This window comes from Ursus arctos, unplaced genomic scaffold (genome assembly GCF_023065955.2).
Source record: "Ursus arctos isolate Adak ecotype North America unplaced genomic scaffold, UrsArc2.0 scaffold_25, whole genome shotgun sequence".
NCBI lineage: Eukaryota > Metazoa > Chordata > Mammalia > Carnivora > Ursidae > Ursus > Ursus arctos.
Genome location: NW_026622930.1, coordinates 35,178,307 through 35,201,638, shown reverse-complemented (window position 1 = coordinate 35,201,638; position 23,332 = coordinate 35,178,307). Strand labels below are relative to the sequence as shown.

Genomic DNA, 23,332 nt, shown 5'->3' with positions numbered 1-23,332 from the left:
TAGAGGAGCCAGAGGAGAGGCAGGCATCCCAGGGTATTACGTAATTCTTGCAGGGTAACAACAGTCATTGATCATTATCGCTCAGTTCTGGGGGCTGACGGGGCTCAGTTAGGTGGTTCTTGCTTATGGTCTCTCAGGAAGATTCAGTCAGATGGTGGTGGGGGCCAGACTCATCTGAAGGCTCACTCACTGTCATGTCTAGCACTTCGGCTGGAAATACTCAGATAGCCTCATTCTCTTGTGGTCTCCCCATGTGAAGCCTTCTGGTAGCCAGACTTTTACACAGAAGCTCAATAGCTTCAAAGATACATGTCCCAAGAAAGAGAGGGAGAAGCTGTGTTGCCTTCTAGACCTAGCGTCAGAAGTCACATAAGTCACTTCTGCCATCCTTTGTTAATTAAAGCCATTACACGTGCTCACATAAGATCAGCAGAAGGGGACAGAGGCACCACTGCTTGATGGGGAGTAGCAGGGTTCTAGAAGAGACTGGGAATATTGTTGTGGGCATTTTGTGAAAAATACAGTCTGCCATAACCAGTTAGGAGGCCATGTCTATCGTCTTGCATAGTTGTTACGATGGATAAGAAGAGGATGAGCACGGTGAAGATAAAAAAGAATATGTTTGTAATAGAATTTACAAGACTTGCGCATGGTTTAGATGTGGCCGATAAATAAAAATCTCAATCAAGATGGCTCTAGGGTTTTGGCTTGAGCGTCTTGGTGAATAGTGTGCTGTTGACCAAGTTGGGGAAGACTGGAAGATAAGCAGATCTTTTAAGAAGCTTAAAACGGCGAATAGATGTCTGTTTATTTGGCTATGTCGAGCAGTACCAGATGCTGGAAAGACAAGGTGGAATGCCGGTATATTCCTTGAGTTGCAGTTTCTCTTATTCGTGTCTGTTCCTGAGAGTACAGTCTCCTTTTTCTCCTTTGCGTTGGGTTATATCAAGTATTCTCAGAAATACCTTCGTAAATCAATGCTCTGTTGATGGTCTTTCTGGTTTTCCATTTTGGAAAATGCCTACGTTATGTCTCCCTAGAGAAATTTGAAGATGAAGGAAATCATATCTAGAATAGGAAAAAACTCAATTTTTTCTCCTGAAACCAAATGCTTTTGAAAAGTAGGAGTCAGTTTAAAAGTTTTTACTTCATTTCTGTAGTGGAAATAGGTAGTTTTAGTCTCTTTAAAGAAGAACCAGCATGATATTCAAATGGACCGTATTAGAGCCGTCCCTTTAAAGCACATATTGATGCATATGGTTAGGTGCCCATGATAAGTTTCAGTGTATATTTTTTGTATTTTACCTTTTTTATTTGTTCTCTCCTTCGTTTGTGTCTGTTTAGCATAGTGTGCACATTCTTTCTTGTGGGTTAGCAGTAAGCTGACTCTTGCGCAGCGGTAATGGGTATTTGCTCTTAAGTTCAGGTCTACTACTCCAGTTATTTTCTTAATACTTTTAGATCCATTTATCTTGTAGGCCCTTCTTCTTTGAAGTACACTTTTTATTTCTCTATCCTTCTGATCATTACACTAAGAATGTTATTTCTTAACAACTATTGGAAATTATGTTAAGAACGCATTATTTGGTGTAGTCTGTTGTAGTGTAAAACATTAGCCTCACGTGGGTGTGCGTGTGTGTGTGTGATTGTGTGTGTACGTGCATGTGCACACATTCTAATCAGATTTGCCTAATTCATATCTAATTTAACATTTATTAGTAGGAAAAGCTCTGAAGGAATATTCACAAATGCACACAATCACATTTCGATCATATCAGAGGCTTAAGGAAATCACTATTTTTTTCTTTTTAGAGTAAAGAAATTCATTTTCAGAGACGGCAAACTACCTTTGAACTAACATTAGAAGCTGGGGAGAAGTTACTGAATACAGCTAACCTGGAAACTGAAGAGTTGATTGACAAGAAAATCGGTCAACTTGGGGACAAGTGGAAGGACACGCAGCTCCAAGTAGGAGAGGTGATGAAACAGTTGCAGAGCAACATAGAGGTAAACGCACCCTTTACTCTTCAGGATATTCGAATGCAGTACGTAGAGCTTTTGTTTGTTGTGCAAAAATGGGCATGATTTTAGGAAATCACAATACTGTGAATTTTCTAAGGGACCTTGAGTCCTACTAATCCATGAATCATGCCAGTTACTTAACGTAAAATAATAATAGAGCATTGAAAAAGCTCGACGTTAAGTATATCAATACTTGAGGTTCTATTTTATATCCACTTTTACGAAATAGGAAGCTTAGCCGTGTTTCATGGAAGTCCTACGTAGAAAGCTAATGTTCCACATGTGGTTTTGGGTATAATATATGAAAATAAACACAGCGATACTTCCTCTTCTGTTATCAGAGAATGTGCTTTTCCGAGTAAGCACGTGTACGAATGTCCCAGATAATTTATGATTGTATTTTTAGGAACCAAAATTCTGTGTCATTGTTGGGAAAAGAGTTATTGTTTTGTTATGCTAAAATATACTGAGGGGTTCTTAAGGACTCTGAGCTGCTTTGAACCTAAGGCCCTACACAGCTCTGCTCTCTGAGTAATTTTGTGGTTTTAATTGTTTTTCTTTTCTTTTCTAAATGTTATTTAAAGTGGTCTGTGTTTCGTTTTTTGTTTCTCTGAGCATACCTACTCCTTATAGCCCAGTTTCCCTCCTGATCTGTTGTGTGTGTAGCAACCAGGTAACCAAGCTTATCAGAGATAGTTTTTTTGAGTCAAGAATAAATATGTGCTGAGTTAGGCCTGAACATCTCTCCTGTGAATAAAGTTTCTGAATTTTATTTGGTATGTGGGCTGTGTGAGATTCATTAACTAGCAAATATTTGTTGAGCACTTGCCCTGGCTGTAAAACATGGTGGTAAATGTGGTTAATGGTTTGGAGGAAGAAATAAGGACTCGGGTTTGTTCCTCTCTCCACTTTCCTCTGTGTTGTGTTCCAGAGAGTTGATAATGCTAGATAAGCGACCTCCCCTTCTGTGAATTCTGTATTACTGTAGACTAGGGCCAACCCAAGCGTGTTTCGGTATCAACTGAACTAAGGAATAAGATAGTGTTTGACTTTACGTTTGTCTACTTTTAGTAACCTCAGGCCTAGAAGATTATCCCGATGAATCCATTATAAACATTCTGAACTTGGAAATGCAGGCAACTGTTCTCTGAGTAATCTAAGGTTAAGGGAAGAGAGCTGGTGTGAAAGAATGGCATTGCGGGGGTGGGGGTCGGGGGCAGACTGCGTACTTAGTTCGTCCCTTGACTAGTGAGCTTCCAACCGCGTGTCCTTTGGCCGATCAGTTTTCTCTGAGCCTCAGTTTCCACATTTTAAAATGTGAGACCCTGTGTGTCTCCTAAAATTATTATAATTACAATGACATAATGACGTTGAGAAGGCTTTGTAAACTGTAAAGTGCTTTAAGCAGAAGGTGGCAATCAGTGGTGAGAAATGTCGAGTGAAGTTTCACTGTGAAAGGGCCACTGAAGCCAGGCTACTTCGAGAAAGAGAGCGCAGAGGGACGACGCGAGAAAAGAAGACAAGAAAAGTGGTTGAGTGCTTTTGCTTTATGCTGCTAGTATAGTGTGTGCCTGAGATTGTCAGTGTTCAAAATTAATCCTTAACAATAGCCTTTTAAATGTGAACCCCCACACACACAAAAATGTGAATTTTCCCAAAACTGAAATAGAAACGATTAGGTAGATTGAGGATATAGGGAAGAAAGAAGAAATACTTCGAAGCAAAAGCCACACGTGAAGCCGCAGCAGAGACACTCTGCTTTCAGACCAGGCCGCTCACAAGGGACTGGGTTTCTGTGGTTTACGAAAACGCATTTATTGGAGTGGATTAAATGAGTTATTCTGTTTCTACAATTCCTTCTTAAAAAGCAAAGTACTTACCGATTTTAATACTGTTTTCGAATAGACCTGGGACCAGTGTGAAAAGAAAATCAAGGAGTTGAAAAGCAGGCTGCAAGTTTTAAAGGCACAAAGTAGAGACCCTCTTCCAGAACTTCATGAGGACCTCCACAGACAAAAAGAGCTGATTAAGGTATTGAAAGCTGTGAAGGAGTGATCGAGATAATCACTTGTCGCTTTTGAGAGAAGTTGAAGTGTTTGTTTGCCTTTCTATTCTGTGTTGTAACTGTGTTTCCATGTTCAGTCAGAAAACATTTTGCCTGTCTTCTGTCAAAAATAACATCCTCAACTCCAAAGCAGTTGGAGTGGATGCTCTTTGCGATCCACGTGTGAATGTAAGAAAGACTTTTGCAGAACTTCTTCTTTGGATTTGGGGGGGTGGGGTGGGGGGGTTCTCCTCCAGGTCCTCTTTCTATTTCTCTCCTATAAGATGTGCCCTTTGAGATTACACTGAAACCTGTTCCCTTAACAAATGACCTTGTGTTTGAAACGAGAGTGAAGTATTACCGTAGAATTCGTTTTTTTAGAACCCAAGCAGTTGGAGTTTTTGCTCAAATATAACATTTTTTAATAAAACCTTCCAAACCGTATTCTGTCCAGTTGATACAACACTGGCATTTACTCCTGGGTATTTTAGGCCTTTGCTGAAGACTTTTGCAGAAGAATGGGTAGGAATTTGGACCGGTAAATTTTTCACGTCAGGAACAACCCACCTCTCTTCCCTATCCGCAGGTTTGATGTTTAAAAAACATCCAGAGCCTGGTGGAATGGTCTTTAATCTTTTTTTTCCGATGACTTCAGGAATCAAATTGAAAAAATTAGGAAGAAATGAATACTGTCATCCTTCAGGCTGTGCTGGAAATTAGTGTTCTTCAGTCTGCATCTTTTTTCTTCATTGTAGAAATATTCCAATATGCAGAAAATTTCCAGCATAACAAATAATACGACAAACTGCCATGAAACCGTCACCCGGCTGAAAAAATAAAACATGGCAAATACAGTTGACGTGCCCTGCATAATCTCCAATGTACTTTCTCTCCCCAGAGGGATCCACAACCCTGAATGAAGTGTTTTATCTTTCACGTGCACTTCTTTATAGTTTTCCTACATGCGTATGTAGCTCTCAGTGAAATATACAAGTATCACTTATGTTTTTCAACTTTATATAAGCAGTGCCATTACTCCATACTAAAGTCCTACAGATACATTCCTACATTTTCTTCTTAAAGGTTCCAAGCTTTCCTTTGTACATTTACATCCTTATTCATTTAAGAATTGATTTTTGCATATGTTTTGAGGTAAAGATCCAATTTTTAATTTACTCATAGGGATAAGCACATGGATGACCATTGTCCTGGTTCCCATAGTCCAGTGTCAAATACCAAGTTTCCATATATGTGGGATTTTTCTTCTTGGGGCTCTGTTCTGTTGATTTGCTTCCCTCAGCCTTCATATCAGATGATCTTGATGACTGTGCTTTTTTTAATAACAAATCCTCATTTCAGGTGTGATGTATACTCATACTCGGATCTCCCACACGAGTATGGATGTCCTTGTGTCTTCAATCTTCCACAACTTTTAGAAGCAGTTTGTCAAACTAGGAAAAGTCCTGATAAGAGTTTTAGTGGAATAGTATCAAATTTATAGATATTTGGGGAAGATGAACATCTTTTTGGTGTTGAGTACTCCTCTCCCTGCGGATGGCATGTTTCTCCTTGTAGTCACGTTCAGTAATGATGTATAATTTTCTTTATGTAGTACTGTACATCTTTTATTAGATTTCTTTCTTGGCATGTTATTTTCGACTCTATTGAAAATACTTCTTCTAGTTTTATTTTCTATCACTGGTGCCTAGAAGTGATCATTTTTGGTTGATACTATAGTCAGTCATCTTGCTAAAATCTTCTATTAATTCCAATAATTTGCATAAACTTTTAGGTGTCTAGGTAGACAGTCACCATCTGTGGAAAATGACTCTTTTTGTTTCTTCCTTTTATTCTATACTCCCCCCTCCCCCCGTTCTTTCTCTACTGGTCAGTACCTCCAGAATATTTTGGAGTAGAATTGATGGCTGGCTCCTTCATGTCGTTCCTGATTTTAAAGAGTAATTCCGACATTTTGTCTCTAAGTATGGTATTTGCTGGTGCTGGCTTTATTAGGTTAAGAAAATTCCTGTTTATCCCTAATTGTCAACATTTTTATGATCTCCGCACCTGTAGGTGTAGACCTAGATGTGTCAGGAACGGGAGACAGTTTGGAGCCATAACATTCTCAGTTGATACGTAGAGTTTCCTTCCATAAAGTCTAGAAACCAGTGCAGAATGCGAACTGTAAACTCCTAAGAAGGCATAATATTTCCCAAGTGTCGCACTCGTCAGCTTCCAGTGGGATCCTTTCAGCGTCCACAGCCTCAGTGTTCTATCTCTCAGTGGAAAAAATCAGGAGGAGAGATCAAGAGCATTGAATTCATCGATCCCATGACCATATTCTAAAAATAACTCAAGTCACCCGAAGCCTGTCCAGGAGAGTGTTTATCATCCCTAAGTCACTTGGGAGAGGTACACCAACCACTTGACCAGCCTGAGCTTTACTTTCCTCCTCAGAAGATGACATTCTCATTATATCTAAGTTGACATATGGACTAGCACTTCATTACATACTAGCTTTTCACTGTTGCCGAAATTGGTCTAGTGGACATCTGTGTTTATAAGACTTGTCAAATGATTGAGCTTGGGGGACAGTTTTGTTTTTAAAATAATTTTTTGGTTAGTAATATTGTCGCATGGTTCAAAATTCAGAAGGTACAAAAGGCATACATGAAAATTCTTTCTCCCATGGGTTCCTCTCCACAGAATCAGTGTTACCAATTTGTTTCTGGTTTTTGCTTTTATTCCAAGCCAGCAGTTTTGCCAGCATCCTTCAAAGAAGGGTCTCTTCTTTCACCACTGATTTATGAGTCCTTTTTTAGCATGTATTAAATTTTAATCCAGGCAGTCAACAAATGTTTTTTTAAAAATTTATTTATTTTAAGGGGTGGGGGAGGGGCAGAGGGAGAGGCTCTTAAGGAGACTCAGTGCTGAGGGCGGAACCCCACATGGGGCTCGATCTCACAACCCTGAGATCATGATGGAGCTGAACAAGAGTCGGTCGCTCAACCGACTGAGCCCCCCGGGTGCCCCAGTGTTACCCATTTGTTGCATACTCTTCCAAAGATATTCTATGCGTATACAGGCCAATATTTATATAGATACACATTCATTTTTTGGTCCTGTTTTTACCCAAATGGTAAGGGAGAAAAATGGGACTTGACAGCCCCCCAAGTAACAGAGTGCATAGCAGAGGCTTTCCTGCCGCCGTGCTGTGTCCGAGTCAAGGATTGCAGCTTTACTTCGTGTAGTCACCCAGCTAAGTTTTACATCCTGTGTTATATGAATAGTGGGAATCTTTAAGCAATATCGACAGAACTGGCATGTTCTTTTGCAATAATGATTTGGTAGCGAGTCTGAAATATTTTAAAGACAGAAGCATGATTTTTGAAATGTTTGTACAAATAGTGATCAGCCGTAATAAACTTCCACAGTAGACCTCTCTCTATATATTCTTTGATTCCTTGCTTTTTTCACTTGATGAACATTTTAAAGCTCTGAGGCATTGCCATATTGCTTTCCTCTCAATCTTACATTTCTGTGTCTGAGGACTTAGGTGCACCGGGCATCATGGTAGGTGGTGAGCCATGTTGTCATGGCTCTGGCCAGTAATGGAGAGACACGTGTTAACCAAAGGGTCTCACTCTTGCATATGTGTGTGCATGAATATATAAGCGTGGTGAGTGTTAGATGGGAAAAGGACAGGGGGCTGTGAGAGCATAAAACAGGGGTCCCAGCCTTGTCTGATGAGTCCAAGAAGGCTCCTTTGAGGGATTACCTTTGTGTCTGAGATCCGAAAGTGTAAGTAGGAATTAACTAAATATATGTGTGGAAGCATCAGGATGAAATAAATACAAATTTAAATAATAACTAATCATTATATATATTAAAGTCATCCAAACATTTATGTATAGAATGTAATTTGGCAGTATTTAATAAGAATTATTAAGATGTCCATATTCAAAAGTTCTACACCTGTTAATTATCCTTTCAGTCGTGGGAGGAAACCAAGTATCCCAACCAAATCAGTTTAAACCTGGCTGTGGAAAACAGAAACGGGCCTCCCTCCTGTGCAGGCATCTGAGCCTGCACTTGGGAGCAGGGCCTTGGACAGGCTGAGCTTCCTGTCCCCCGACTGGGGAATGCTGCGTGAAGCTCAGCAGTTTTGGGGTCTCTAGTTTGAAGTCAGTCAGTGGCACCCCTCCACCCGTGAGTCGTGCCCTTTGTATTCTGTAGCTAGTGAAAGTGTCCCACGCAGAATCTGCTCTCATCTGCTGTACTAGAATCACGAGGGTAAAACCAGGGAACAAGAGTTTAAAGTGGTGATTTTTCTTCTGATAAAGGTATTTCTGAATCTCCATGCAACCTTTTTTTTTTTTTTTTTAAGATTTTATTTATTTATTTGACACAGAGAGAGACAGCCAGCGAGAGAGGGAACACAGGCAGGGGGAGTGGGAGAGGAGGAAGCAGGCTGCCAGTGGAGGAGCCTGATGTGGGGCTCGATCCCAGGACTCCGGGATCACGTCCCGAGCCGAAGGCAGACGCTCAACAACTGAGCCACCCAGGCGCCCCTGAATCTCCAAGCAACCTTGAAAGAGAATGCTCTGGGACATTTTATTAAATGTAAATTTTTGTCAGCAAGTTATGTAATCATGCCAATGTAGCTTTTAGAACTCTGAAAATCAGTCAGAATTAACACACTTTTATCGTGTGTTACTTCTGATGTAAATGAGAGAGTCTTCTTTCTGTTGCAAGAGGCAGGTATGAACAGAGATCCTTAAAACGTGCCAAAGAATTGTGAGCACAATAAAAATCTGGAAGACTCTTGAGTACTCGTTCGGGCTGTTTCCTTTTACTTCCCCTATTGTGAAAGCAATTTTCTCAAGTCCTAGAATTCAAAAAGTTTAAATCTGACACATTTTAAATAATAATTGTTCCCACGACCAGAGGAGATTCTCTGCTAACCACATTCTGCCAGTTATTGGGGAAGAATTTGTTTTTTCTTCCATTATACTCATTCTTTTTGAAGCTTAATCAAAATAATCCCCTTTGAACGAAGCTGCTGTTATGATTGCCACAGTACCAACAACGCATTTCTTAGTTTGTTTTTTTTTTTAAGATGGAAAAATTACACTTTAGACAACATTTCTGTAACATAGTTTCAGAATTCAAAGTGTGTGTGAGAGAGATTGTTGCTAGACTCCAAAAATGATTTCTTCTCAATATAGGTAAAGACCTACATGATTTTAAAACAGAACTAATTATATAAAAATCTGAACTACCCGAGGAAATGAAAATGAAGGTGGAAATGAGTTTTCTTTTGAGAAGAAGGTGGTGTAGAACAGGGGCCAACCCCGAGCAGCAGCGGCTGCCTTGGGCTGTTGCTCATTCAGAAGGTCCCGCCCCCTTCCCTGGCCTCCCCTCCCCCAGAGTCCAATCAAAGGATTAGCCTACAGGTTTGGAAACAACAGCAGCTTGAGTTTAAGTGATCCCCCACCCCTTTCTTGTGTTTAAATGCAGGAACTAGAAAAGTCTTTGGGCAACTGGACGCAGAACTTGAAAGAACTTCACACTCTGAAGACCGACTTAACCCAGCACATTCTTGTGGAGGACGTGATGGTTTTGGAGGAGCAAACAGAGCATTTGCACAGACAATGGGAGGACCTCTGCTTCCGAGTAAGTCAGTTAACTGCAGGGCACGGCTGTTCTGGAGTTTATTGAAATGTCTCTGAAGGCCAGACAGAGTAGAAAAGGCTTAATTTCATTGAACCGGAGGCCCTTTTCAGTTGGAGCCCAGGCCGGCTGCTGTTCCTTTAGAAAGCAGCACTGTGGGGTAACAGATTTGACCCTTTGTTTCTCCGGGGCTCAGTGCTGGTACTTTGTACACTTTTAATAAGCTCTTTAAAAACTCACCTTAAATGCGGGGGGTGGTGGTGGTGGAGGAATTGCAGTTACGAGCAGCTGTGAGCTCTCTGCGCTCTGTGTTGTGTAGGTGACAAGTCCCCATCGGGATATTAGAATCAGGACGTAGGCGAGAGGTCTCCTCCGGCCTTAGGGCTCTATCTCTGCACTATCTCTCTGGGCCCAACAAACAGCAGGCGTCTTCCTTAGTGCCCGGCACAGGGGTGTTTTATCTGAGAACTCTGCCTGCACGTGCCATCTGATGTTTCTTTCAAGTAACTGGCTTTCAACGCTCCACTCAGTATCTCAGTGGATCCCTTCTACTTATTAAAAATGAGATTGTGGTCACAGTATGATACAGGACATGTTTGTGACAGGAGGCAACTAAAGGGCTCAAAAAGGTCTTTGTTTTAATAACATAGAATTCTAAGAAAAATGAATTCCTTAATCTGATTTTTGTGAATTAAGAAGAGCTATATTTAAAAAATTGAAATTTAAAAAAGTTGAATCCAGCTACTTTTGAGTGCATTTTAATGAAGTAAAATCATTTTTCCTTCTTGGCTTTAGTATTTAATATTCATAACGAACCGTAATTTTAAATGCCCTCTTAGAATTTGTATTCCTATTTTACATTAAGAAAACATTTAGGGTATGTGAAAAGTATCCTAGAACGAAGGTGGAAGCAGAGACGGGGGCCCAGATGTTCCCAATTGTTTCCATTAGGAGCCCACTCAGAATGACGCAGTACAAAAAGCCAGGATTTTAAAAAGCTAAGATAAATAGATGCCCTGAGGAATGGAAACACAAAACTTGTTTTTTTAGGGATAGTTTTTTCAGCCTTCTGAACGCATTTGGCTGGGTGGGTGTACAAGCCTTAGATATGTTTGCCTCACTCTCAAAAGATGACCTTGTTCCCTTGTCCATAGCAGGAAAGCCTATGGGAGTTGCACCTTAGTTGCCCCATCTGTAAAGTAGGGGGTTAAAACTTTATCAAAACTCTTTTTAACTCTAAGATTCTAAAGATTTTTAAGACCTGAGAATACTTTTGTACATCTAGAAAGGCTGATTTACATTCTTTATATTTAAGTTGTAAATTTGAACTTAAAAGGAGGGAAGAGCCTTTGTGGAATTCTGCTTAGGGGTTGCTGATGCATAATGGACTCTTGGGTATTTGGGGTCAGCCTGCTTACTGCAGACTAGTATTTGGTTCCATTTCCACAGTTTCTATCCAGAGCCACAGTGCATAATGGGAAGGTAGATTAAATAAGTGATATGCATTTGTTTTTTATTTTATTTTGCTTTATTTTTGAAATCTACTAAAATATTGAAATAACTCTAATTTTGTAGTCCATTTGCATTACAAATTTTAGATTTATGTTGTGATCTGGATTATAGCTTTTAAGTTAAATAAGCAGCACATTGGTCTTAAATAGGAATAAGGACTTGATCATTTTAAAGAGGTAAAAAGATTTGGGTCATAAAACTGTAAATGAGCGTGTGGCAAGCCCTCAATAAATATATGTTGAAAGCACAGGCATCAGAAGAAATTTGGGTGATGTTAAATGTATTTGTCTAACCTTCCCTGTTTCTTTTAATATAACCTGGTAATAATAGATACACATTGGATTAAAACTGAATTCTTTCGGTCAGTTACATTGCAGACACAGTCTTTATTTTGTTGCTTTTTATGGCATTTATCAAAGGTAAAACTATTGCTGTTGAACCCTAGGTATTAGGTAGACAGTGATTTAAGTCTGTAGGGTTACTGATGAAAATGAATGAAATTCATAGGCTTTTTAATGGGGGGAAGGGAAAGGAAACGCTTTCCTTCCTGCCTATATTCAGCTGCCAATTGCATTTTCATTTCCAGGTGGCTGTCCGCAAACAGGAGATTGAAGATAGACTCAATTCATGGATTGTGTTCAATGAAAAAAATAAAGAGTTGTGCGCATGGCTGGTGCAGATGGAAAACAAAGTGCTCCAGACGGCAGATATTAGTATCGAAGAAATGATTGAGAAGTTACAGAAGGTAAGCAGGAGTACCCTGATGGCTGCAGTCACGACTACCACGGGATTCTCCGCCCTCTCGCAGGCTCAGGGTGGCATAACATGAGAGATCTGTTTCTAATAACGTTGCACAGATGGGAAGAGCCTTTCTCACTCTCTGTAGTCTTCTCAGAGAAAAGCTGGTAAGTGAGGATTCCAGAGAGATGGGACATGGGGGGGGGGGCACGGTGCTTGCTGTGCTTTCTCTTGGGAAGTCTGGCTCGCATCAGTTCACACCCCCAGCGACTTACGGCTTCTCTGGTTGTTCCTGTGGAGGAGCTCTCCTCGCCAAAGGGAAGGGGCCGGCAGCAACTGGGCTTAGAATTCTGAAATGGCCACCAGGGGAGGGCAGGAAGCGCATTCTTGGGGCGCCTGGGTGGGGCTCAGTTGGTTGAGCGTCTGCCTTTGGCTCAGAGCGTGATCCCAGTGTCCTGGGATCGGGCCCTGCATTGGGCTCCCCTCTCCTCCCTCTCCCTCTACCTCTGCTCATGTGCTCTCTCATTCTCTCTCTCAAATAAATAAATAAATCTTAAAAAAAAAATGCATTTTGCTGCAGTCATCCAAAATGGCATCCAGTTACCTCAGGAAAGTGCTTAGTGATATTATAGGCTGATTTAGTTATGCTCCATTGTCCCCAGTGATCAAGTAGATTAGATTAGGACAAATGTGGGAGGGGAAACCAGGGCTACTGAATTAAGAAAGTAACTACTGGGGGCACCTGGGTAGCATTCAACTCTTGATCTCAGCTCAGCTCTTGATCTCGGCATGGAGCCTACTTTAAACAAAACAAAACAAAACAAAACAGAAAAACCGTAACTACTGCCTTACATGCTACACATGTGCCAAGTGGGCATCATTCGACTTTTCAGCTACTCCCTGACGAGCTGCATTAACAGGTGTGAGAAGTATTTGAATTTCATTTCATTTTTTAATTTTTTTTTATTTTTTATTTTTTTTTATTTTTTTTTTTTAAAGATTTTATTTATTTATTCAACAGAGACAGAGACAGCCAGCGAGAGAGGGAACACAAGCAGGGGGAGTGGGAGAGGAAGAAGCAGGCTCATAGCAGAGGAGCCTGATGTGGGGCTCGATCCCGTAACGCCGGGATCACGCCCTGAGCCGAAGGCAGACGCTTAACTGCTGTGCCACCCAGGCGCCCCAAATTTAATTTTTTTAATTTCAAGAGGCAGCTGTATGCTTGTGACTAGCTAAGAAATGAATTTTCAGTGGTAATTGAGGCTTTGTGTTTTGGTGCCTTCGCCAGGACTGCATGGAAGAAATAAACTTGTTTAGTGAAAACAAGTTACAGTTAAAGCAGATGGGTGACCAGTTGATCAAGGCCAGCAACAAGACAAGAGCAGCTGAGATCGAGGACAAGCTCAACAAAGTCAACGACCGTTGGCAGCATCTCTTTGACGTCATTGGATCACGGTGAGAAATGGCCTACAAGTTAATTTTACTCTCCAGCTACAGTGGTTTCTTCACAGATCTAAAACCTGAGCTCAGTCTTCCTCTAAGGCAGGCCAGCAGTTCTGTAAGCTTAGAGAGAGGCAAAATTTGGTAAAAATGAGTGGAAATTCTTATTTCAACATTTTAGGAAGATTCTATTTTAGCATATCACACTTTAATGTTTTTTTTTCTTTAGCTTAAAATTTTATACGAAGTTAGGTTTAAATGAGAGTTGGAAATTTAATTTGAGAGGAGATCCTCGAGGAGGTACTATTTAGAAATTTTAACTCTGCTTTAGGATTTGCACATCCCCCGAATGAAATCATGCCTGCCTGTTCCTGCTTGCACGTGGCAAATGCGAGTAGGTCAGGACACGGGCCTGATTTCCAGATGCTGCTGTGCAGGTCCCTGTCTGCTCTCACTGCAGGGGTTGGCACACTCAGGGCGGGGGTCCTCCGTAAGGGTGTGCTCAGCATGCCAGGCCCCGCTGGTCATCTGGTCCTAAGACGCGGATTTAAGAGACACGTCTATGGCCACAAATCAGAGCTAAATTCTCTAGTACAACCTTATCAGAAATGACCGGTAATTTTATCTCCCCTCACAAATTAATGAAGACGATGCCACCCAAAGTTTTTAAGTGCCTTTTGTCTTCAAATTCTCTCTCCAAAGACAGTCTCCAACAAAGGGGTTTTCACATGCAACCTGACATAAAAAAAAAATGGTCACTCAGCTCTGGGACCACTTATGCAGTTTTGTGTTTATACCAGCCGAGTGAGTCTTTCACAAAACAGTGTGCTTGGCTGTTTCGAACACACATATAAAGCAGAATATAGAGGAGAACCTGTAAGGAGAATGAAGAATTAGGGAGTAATGAAAATAAGATACTCTTAATAATTTGGCATTTATTTCCTTGACCTCATTGTTACTTGTAAACCGTAAGTGAACCTGATTCAATCAGCAAGGGCTCCAGATTAAGTGCTATGAGAATTTACAGACAGGAAGTAAGATGAGTCAATTACGTTAATGGGAGCAGCTGTAAAGCCAAGTGGTTTGAGAGCTCAGAGCTCTTCTTCCTGGAGTGGGGGTGGGGATTAGGAAGAGCCTTACAGAAGAGGGGTGTTACCAGACGGTCCTGAGTGAGAGGTTGGGATCCTTGAATGTTACTGGTGGCAGAGACAGATGTATGTTGTGAGCAAAAAGGTACAGAGATGGGGCGCCTGGGTGGCTCAGTTGGTTAAGTGTCTGCCTTTAGCTCAGGTCATGATCCTGGGGTCCTGGGATCAAGCCCCTCCCCCTCCTTCTGTCCCTACCCCGCTCATGCTCTCACGCTCTCTCTCAATTAAATAAGTAAAATCTTTCTTAAAAAGGTACAGAGATAGAGCAGCATGGAAGTCTTTCAGGAAATGACAAGAAGCTCCGTTGGTTCAAATATAGGAGATGAAGCTAGAGGGATAGGTTGGGGCTAAAGCTTAAAAGACCTTCAGTCTCAACTGAAAACTTGGCCTCGTAGATAAAGTCAGAGTCATTCACAGTTCGTTAGCAGTCGAAGGCCTCCTGAAGACAAATTCTAGGGTGATTTGGCTGGCAGCATGGGCTGGGCTGAATTCAACTGGCTCTTTGTGCCAGTTGAAAAAAAAAAATTATAGAAATCCATGGCGGTAACCCAAATAAGGATTAAGAGCACGGGTTTTGAGCATGTCCTGACTTCCCACTTACTTATGATAGAAACTTGAGTTGTATCTAATCGTTCTAAGCCTCAGTTTCCAAATCTGCAAAAAGTGTCCAACAGCACTGCTTACCTGAGAGGCTGTTGTGAGGATGGATGGCGCGTGTCTCGCATGTGGCAGAGGACCAGTGTATAGGAGCTGGCATTTACTGAGTGGCTGTTACCACTGTTTTTCCCTACTAAGACTCTAAGACGAAGTACCATGTTTGTTGAATGGGAGAGGATTCCCTCAATTGTGTCTTAATACTGAGTGGTCTTTCCTCCATGAGACCAACGTCTTGGACTGTCTTATTTCCAGTGCTTAGAATAATACCTCAGATACCTGTTAACATGAAATTCCAGTGCATAAGAATATGATCATTTCTGTTGGATAAATTGTGTCTAGTATGTCTTTGTTGACATTGTCTTTATGTCCTAAGTCTTCTTGGGCACCTGGCACTAATCGGAGGTCTGATGACATCAGACCTGTTTGTGGATCATTCAGGAGCAAGGTCTAGATTATGCTTCCCGAAGACTAGAGTGACGATCTATTAATCATTCATGCTTTGGTTCTATAACTTTAGAGTTTAATAAGCTCTTTTCCTTTCCTCCCTTCTCTCCGGCTGCCTATCCTCAGCCAGTTCCTTGGTGGGAAAGAGATAAAACAGCAAGTGAAATTTTCATTGGTCTTCTTGGAAGGAGCAGTTGGCAAAGTAAGGAGTTGAAATAATAGCAAATATATTGGCTGTCAGCTGTATCCTTGACCGTGTGCCTTTTATGTATGATTTCACTTAATCTTCTTTGTGATTCTGAAAGGTAGACACCATTATCCCATTTAATAGATAAGGAAACTGAGACACTGAGATAAGTAACTTTCCCATAGTTATATAGCCAGCAGGTGAGGCAACCAGGATTTCAACCCATAATTGTGTTGCCTCCCAGCTACCCTAGACTCTTCTGGTTTATAATGAGTAGAGAGCATAATGAGAGCCTAATCCCTTCAGAATTGAAGGACTGAGAATGGAGTGACTTCTCTCATCTTAAAGCAAAGACCAGGTGAGCCTAAGAAACTCCCAGTTGGGTTTACCCTTCAGGTGAATTTGTGGATTGAGGCAGCAAGTTGGGACCTGCCATAAATCAGCGTCATGCAGAATTAGCTCCTTGTCTGATCTCTGACACTGATGTCTTGCTGGGGCCTACACAAAGGCAACGGCATTGGGGAAGGTGGGTAGGGGCCCAGGCTGCAGAATTCAGATTTGAGCAGTGCCAGCCAGAACCTACAGGGCTGCACTAATGGCCTCATTTGCGCACAGAAGTCTGAACACCATCTAACCTTTTCTCTCCTGCTCACAAGTGTTCTGCTGCTTCACTCCTATAGTAGGGGCAGCGTTTCATAAATAAGATTTGGAGGGAGACCCTACATAGGTACCCAGCCACGTGACTTGAAGATTGTAACTACAAGCATTTAACTTCAAAGTTCAGAGTGGTGCTGAAAAGTCTATGACCTCAGTAAGTCAGGTTTAATTCACTGAAAGAAAAGAAAAAGGCTTTTTTAGGCCTGTTGTTTGAGCTATGTTCTCAGCAAAACAGAGGTAAATTTCAGAAAACTTGGTAAAACATTGAGACAGGGTTACCTAAAAACATTAAACTTCTGACCATTTCAAGTAGTAGGCTTCTTTAGGGGATGGATAAGGGAGGAAACCAGTGTTGTTTTGGAAGTCTGGTTCCTTGAGTAAATCTTATCTCATCCTTTCAACCATCCTGCAAGGTCAGTGTCCTCTGTTTTACCAAGAGGCATACTGCAGGTCAGGGAAGGTAAGTAACAGACCCCAGGGCAGAGGGGATTCTGCATAGGGTGGGGATGAATCAAGCTCTGTCTGTCATGCTGCACCTTGCGTCAGAGAGCACTGGGCTCCTTTGAGACCTGGCTTTTAGAGATAGTTTATTAGAATTTTTCTAAAATGTAGAACTCAGTGTGGAATTTATTGTCTACTCCAGAGCCATGGTTCTCAAACTTAAACATGTATCAGAATCACTAGAGGGCTCATGGAAACCTGGGTTCCTGGACCCCACCCTCAGAGCTTCTGACTCAGTAGGTCTGGGTGGGGCCAAGAATGAGCATTTCGCACAAGTGCACAGGTATTGCTAGCGGTGCTGGTCGGGGGACGGAGAGCTGGAGTGAGCAGCAGGGTGAAGTGACACAGGGCTGCACCAAGAGTCAGAAACCCTGGACCTGCCACCTACTTTGAACAAGTCTTGTGACCTTTGTGAGCCTCGGTCTCCTTGTTGATGAACTATGCACAAGATCCTGGCAGAGAAAGCAGCAGGACGGCGATGGGTCCATCCGTCCGTCCACACACACTGTTAGCCTCCGGCGCTGTTCAGTGTGGTTATGCGGTAATAGAGGAGGAGAAAGCAAGCTCAGACCCAAACCACTGTTGTTCTCTACTTGTAAAGTGGTCTTCAGCTTCTGTAGAATCGTTAAAGCAGAGAACCTGAGGGACATATCTCCCGGAATAACCAACTAATCAAAGAAGGGAGCAGGGGAGCCTAAGTCAGTCTAAATGCTGATTTCCTCACGTATGGTTACCTGGGCCCTGGTGTAGACATCAGAATTCACAGAACCTGATGGAGAGCCAGTTGCTGCAGAGGCTTTTAGCAATCCTTGTGGGCCCTTGGGCAGCTCCTTTTATTTGTGACACCTAAACTCTTACAAAACATGCTATTCACTTCATCAACAGAAAGGCCATTTGTAGCACTATATATGTTTTGGTGAATGGTATGATTACACTAGAACCCAGTCTGATTTGATGACAAGAAATATTAATTATATACTACTGTGCTTATTTGACATATTATTTTTTTAATATTTATTTTGTTATATTAGTCATCATACAGTACATCCCCAGTTCTTGATGCAATGTTCCATGATTCATTACTTGCATATAACACCCAGTGCACCATGCAATATGTGCCCTTCTTAATACCCATCACCAGCCTATCCCAATCCCCCACCCCCCTCCCCTCTGAAGCCCTCAGTTTGTTTCCCAGAGTCCACAGTCTCTCATGGTTCATTCGCCCTTCTGTTTACCCCCCTTCATTCTTCCCTTCCTTCTCCTACCGATCTTCCTATTCCTTATGTTCCATAAATGAGTGAAACCATATGATAATTATCTTTCTCTGCTTGACTTATTTCACTTAGCATAATCTCCTCCAGTCCCGTCCATGTTGCTGCAAATGTTGTGTAATCGTTCTTTCTGATGGCACAGAATACTTTGGGCACAGAATATTGGATGAGGGACGAAAGACACCAGATTGACTTGCTTCAGCCAGCACAGACCAAAGTTCTGAAAAAAAGGGTCCTGCCCCCACACCTCCCCAGCCTCCTGCCCTCGGTGGGACTCATGCCAGAGGAAGACTCCGTCTAATACCTCTCACCTGTGTCTGCTTTGACTTCAGAAATCCAGTAGTTGAATACCCTAAAAATCCATCTCCTTTTGTTTCCCATAACCCCTTCCTCATTCATTAATCAAAGCTTTTGCCTTGTCCTATGAAGGAGGAGCCCTGTGGCCACAAGTCAGGCTGTGTCTTTGGTAAGTCACTCTGGCTGGTTGTGGAGCCTCTTCAGAGACATGGGGCCAAGGCGCCAATGGCAGTGGAGGCTCTTTGTAAAGACTCTTTCTGGCAGTGTGTGTGTGAATGATCCGGTCAGAGCTGTCAGTGCCTAAGACAGGTGGGACGGCTAAGTGGAAAGACCCCAAAATGTTTACATCGGTTATCTGTTGGTGTTGGCGTCGCTGGTGATTTTAATTTTCTTTTTGCTTACTTAATTTTCTGATGTTCATTACAGAAAAAGGAACATGGGTTTTTTCTTTTTCTTAAGGAAAAATGTCATCAGTATTTTTACCTTTCTCCTTCGTTTCTCTTGATGGTAGTATCGTTAACAGACTTGGCACCGTTAGGCCAATGTTTGAAGGCGGGACTTACTCAGATATGCTCCCATACTAGACTAGATAGTTGTCTCACCATCAAAAGGGTCAAGTCCATGAAAAGAAACTTTTTAACTAGGCATAATTTTCACATTTCACCTACCAATGTGAAAAGCCCACCTGTTGTATAATAGTAGCAATTAAAATGTTGTCATTTAAACTCAGCAGTTATTACCATGGCAACTGTGTGTTGGGATTGTGTTTCCATCCTTTGCAGAATGGGCAGGGAGATGTGTGCCTTTTTAAATTGATAAAGTTTTTCATTTCTCTCTTTTTATCTGTATTTTCTCAAGGTTATTTTGGGAGACCAAACAATGCTGCTAGTCATAGAGTTGACTCGCTGTGGCCTGATCCAGCAGGACTGGAAGGATTTAGAAATGTTAGTGCAGGGAGAGCCAGCTGTGAGGTCAGCCTCCCCACTTGCATTTTCCTTCCGGTCAGTCTGATCATTCCACCTCTGGAGCATGGGGCCGCTGTTCCTGGACCCTGCAGAATGCTTTCCTGAGGGTTGGGGAGTTTCCTCAAGGAGACTGCAGCCACCAGTGCCTGGGGGCGGGGGCGGGGGGGAGCGGCAGGTGGCATCGGGCAGCATCAGCACGTCCAGTGTACTAGGCTTTGGGGGACCATATTTAGCAGGTCCCAGGAACAGCTGAGCACATGGGCACAAGTTAGATGTTGCATTTGGGGAGAGATGTTTCCAAATCTACACTCCGAATTCCACTGGTCTAGAATGTGCTGTCTTTCCAGGTGAAGATGTAATAATTACTAAGTGTTGGGCTTTAGGGACCCATGAGAAACGATTGATATCATCGAGTCTTAAATAAGGCTGAGAGTGAGCCTAAAAGGGGCTGGACACAAACCAAGGGTTCTCTGGTGAACAGCCACTTGGGCTCCCCTGGAGAAACTAGGGTTAGGGATATGGAGAAATGCTCAGAGACATTATGCTAAACCCCGGGAGGAGCTAACAAGGAAAATTGCAAATTCTTCCTCTACAAAGTTGGAAACTCCATTTGTACTATAAGATAGAATTTTTTTTTGCAAAAAGCAGAGGAATGAACTCAATGAACTCTCTGCCTTACCTAAACCAGGATGCACAGGGCTGAAAGTCAGGGCAGAAACCCCAGCACCCACCCCACCCCCACCCCCCAGAAATTTCTTCTTCTGGAGGACCTGAGGAAGGCATGCCTGTTGGACTCTGGGGCTTCCAATTTCGCCATTTTTTTTTTTTTTTTTTTTTTTGGTCAAACCTGAAACAAATTTGATTTGAAGAGGACAGAAATCCTCTTTTCCGTGCTCCGAATCTAAATGTTTCTTCCCTCGTTTACAGCACTTCATAAATAACCCATAGCCAAGATAACACTGTGACTTTCTTCCCCCAGCATTGCAATCCTGTAGCGTCAGAACAAAGACTGTGTGTGTGTGTGTGTGTGTGTGTGTGCGCGCGCGCTCGAGAGAGGAAGGAGCTGGAGATATTTGTTTATTGGAAGGGCGAAAACGGAGATTAAAACATGCAGTGAGCGGAGAAGCAGGTCGGCTCGGTTCCTGGGGGCGCTGCTTTGTGGCCCGAGGCTGCGGGAGGGCGGCCGCCGCCGAGGATGCTGAGCCAGGGGATGGAGCCGCCCGCCGCCGGGGGAGGGGCCGCCGCAGCCCGGGAGGTGAAGGTGCCGCCGGGAACTTGGCGCTTCCGCTGAACAGAAGGAATGGTTTTTTCTCATCAACAGTAAGTGCCATGTCAGCCATCAGCTCCGCGTACGGCCGAGGGGCGGCTGCTGTGTCTGTGTGCCCGGCTGCCTCGCTGCCTCTTGTCGGGTACAATAGGAGTGACCGACGAGATGGTGGCTGGGGAGTGTGTGCATGCGTGTGCTCAGCCATCGGGGGATGGGTGCTCTCCAGGGGCCGCTCGCCCGTGGTGTCTGCAGTCCGCCTTTGACAAGCAGGGGAGAGGGGTGTGCTGCTGCTGCTGCTGCGTGGAAAATGGAAGTCGTCTCGCGACGTAAATGCTTCAAAGAGGCGATGAGCTCAAATGCCTTGAATGCCCATGCCCCCCAATCAGGGCTTCAAGATCTTGGGGTAGTTGATTATTTCACTGTGAAGCTGTTCAGTCATTTAAAGAGATGCTGTTGTGCAGAATCGGTGCAGTGTTTTCAGCAACTGACAGCTGCCCTACAGGTTTGGGTGTCTGTTTAGCACAAATTCAGATACTTCGACCATCTCCGTTTTCCTTAGTATTTTTTTAAGTTATGCTGTCCACATTGGCATGGGATTTTTAAAATGTATGATCTCAAGTCTTCGTAGTTTAACTGTAGACACTTTAGCATATAGAGAATAGGAGTGAAATGTAAATTATTCCATAAAAATGAATTTGATATTAAAAGCTCCATCACACATTGGAAGACTTAGGTCTGATACATAGAATGATATTAGCCGGACTTGATTTTGTTTGTTTTGGTGGGAGAGCACAGTTCATAAGTATCCTATATTCTGATATTTCGCTGTTAAAATAAAACTTTATTCACCTTGATTATTTTCTGCATTTCTACCCATAATCCCTGCAAAAGATCTTCTCATTTGTAGCTACTCTTAGCAAAAATTCTTATTTTGTTTGGTTTCATGTAAAAATGTTTTAGTTCTCTCCAGGTCTTCCACTTATCTACACAGGTGAAACACTTTCCCTTTGCACCTAAAAACGTTTTTCCAATCCTCAGAATTAGAATTCAACTCAGAAAACCACACTTACTCTTTCCTGGAGCAGTATGACTTACTGAAATACATGTGTGCACAATGTTGTGGAGTGCGCCGGCGTGAAAAATGGGCAAGTGCAGAGATAGGGAGCTACATAAACAAACTGCCTTGGGGGTCGATGTAATGCAATATTGTGGTTTCTTCCCTGTGCCGGCAGGCTGGATTCTGAATGGCTTTCCTTGTTTCCCAGCATTAACTCAAGATTCAAATTTTTCCAAGAGCGATATTAATGAGGCCTAACATGGAGGTTGGTTGCCTGGACTGGCAAATGACACATACTCCCTGACCTGGGAAAGGTGATAATTAGATTACAGCGTCTGTGCAGAATAGAATGATGCGGACTCCACCGTCATCTGATGGTTCCTAGAGTACGTTGTAACATGATTATCTGAAAAAAATGTTTTAAATCACGCTGCAGTTTTGGATATTATGCCTTTGGCAGAGGTTGGGACCTAGAAGTAGGTTAAATCCTGATTAGATGAATCTTTTGTAGCTTCTTGGCAACCTCTTCTTTTCTTTCCCCCCACCTTCCCTTCCCCTTCGATGTGCCCTAAGAGTATGTATGATTTGTGTGCTTGGTTGTCAGTATTTCACTTGTCCTGTATGGGACCATGGTAGAGGAGCATGCAGGGTAATGTGGCAGCAAATTGTTTTGTGGCAAGATGGCTTGGAGGTGCTCTGACCTTTACCTCTTTCCTTTAATAGAGAACACAGCCATGTCTTTTATGAAAACAAATTTGAAGGTATGACTGAACATCATTTACTCATTCAAAAGATATTTATTGAGCACCTCCTCTGTTGTATTATAATGTCAAAATTCAATCTAAATTAGGTCATGAGCTCTAGGGAATAAGACCTATATTTCAGTTATCTCTTGAATCCTTGGGAATCTGCACAGGGTCCAAGACAAAGCACATAGTTAAATGCTTATCGAAAGGAATTATGGAGGGGCAAATGTGGGCCCCCAAAGTACTGCACTTGGTGGACGGGCTTCCATCCCTTCCCCCCACGCCCCCCAGTGTATCCCAGAGCCGTGAGACTGGACTTCTCATCATGTTCCCTAACAGCAACATCCTGTGCCCGATACTAGCTAATGTGTGTGCAGATTTATATGAGTGGCCCTGAGGAAAGGGCCTAAGAACAGCAGCTCCGGACCAGAGTGCCTGGGTTGGAATCCTGCCTGTGCCATTTAATGATCCCATGCCTGGGGCAGGTGATTTGATCCCTGTGCCGCAGTTACCTCACCTGTCGGATGGGGATGCTAACAGTACTGATCTCCTAGCATCGCGGGGAGGATTAAATGGGTTGCTGTCCAGTAGAGCCCCGAGGGCCTGGCACAGGTAGATGTCAGCCAGTTCTGTGTTGTTCCATGTAGTCATCAAGGTTGTGAATTAGAAAGCATACCCAGTGTAGACATTTAAAAAGAATGGAATA

The 23,332-nt window shown here is 42.6% G+C and overlaps 1 protein-coding gene across 4 annotated transcripts in view; it reads left to right on the top strand.

Annotated features, from left to right (window-relative positions):
- Positions 1–23,332, top strand: part of SYNE2 (spectrin repeat containing nuclear envelope protein 2) — a 308,022-nt gene that overhangs the window by 259,163 nt on the left and 25,527 nt on the right. For all 4 annotated transcript variants that reach the window (XM_026486841.4, XM_044379732.3, XM_048220054.2 and 1 more), the window contains 5 exons: positions 1,813–2,007; positions 3,928–4,053; positions 9,587–9,742; positions 11,838–11,996; positions 13,278–13,444. In XM_026486841.4, the coding sequence (XP_026342626.2) occupies positions 1,813–2,007; positions 3,928–4,053; positions 9,587–9,742; positions 11,838–11,996; positions 13,278–13,444 (803 nt within the window). The remainder of the gene's footprint in view (positions 1–1,812; positions 2,008–3,927; positions 4,054–9,586; positions 9,743–11,837; positions 11,997–13,277; positions 13,445–23,332) is intronic.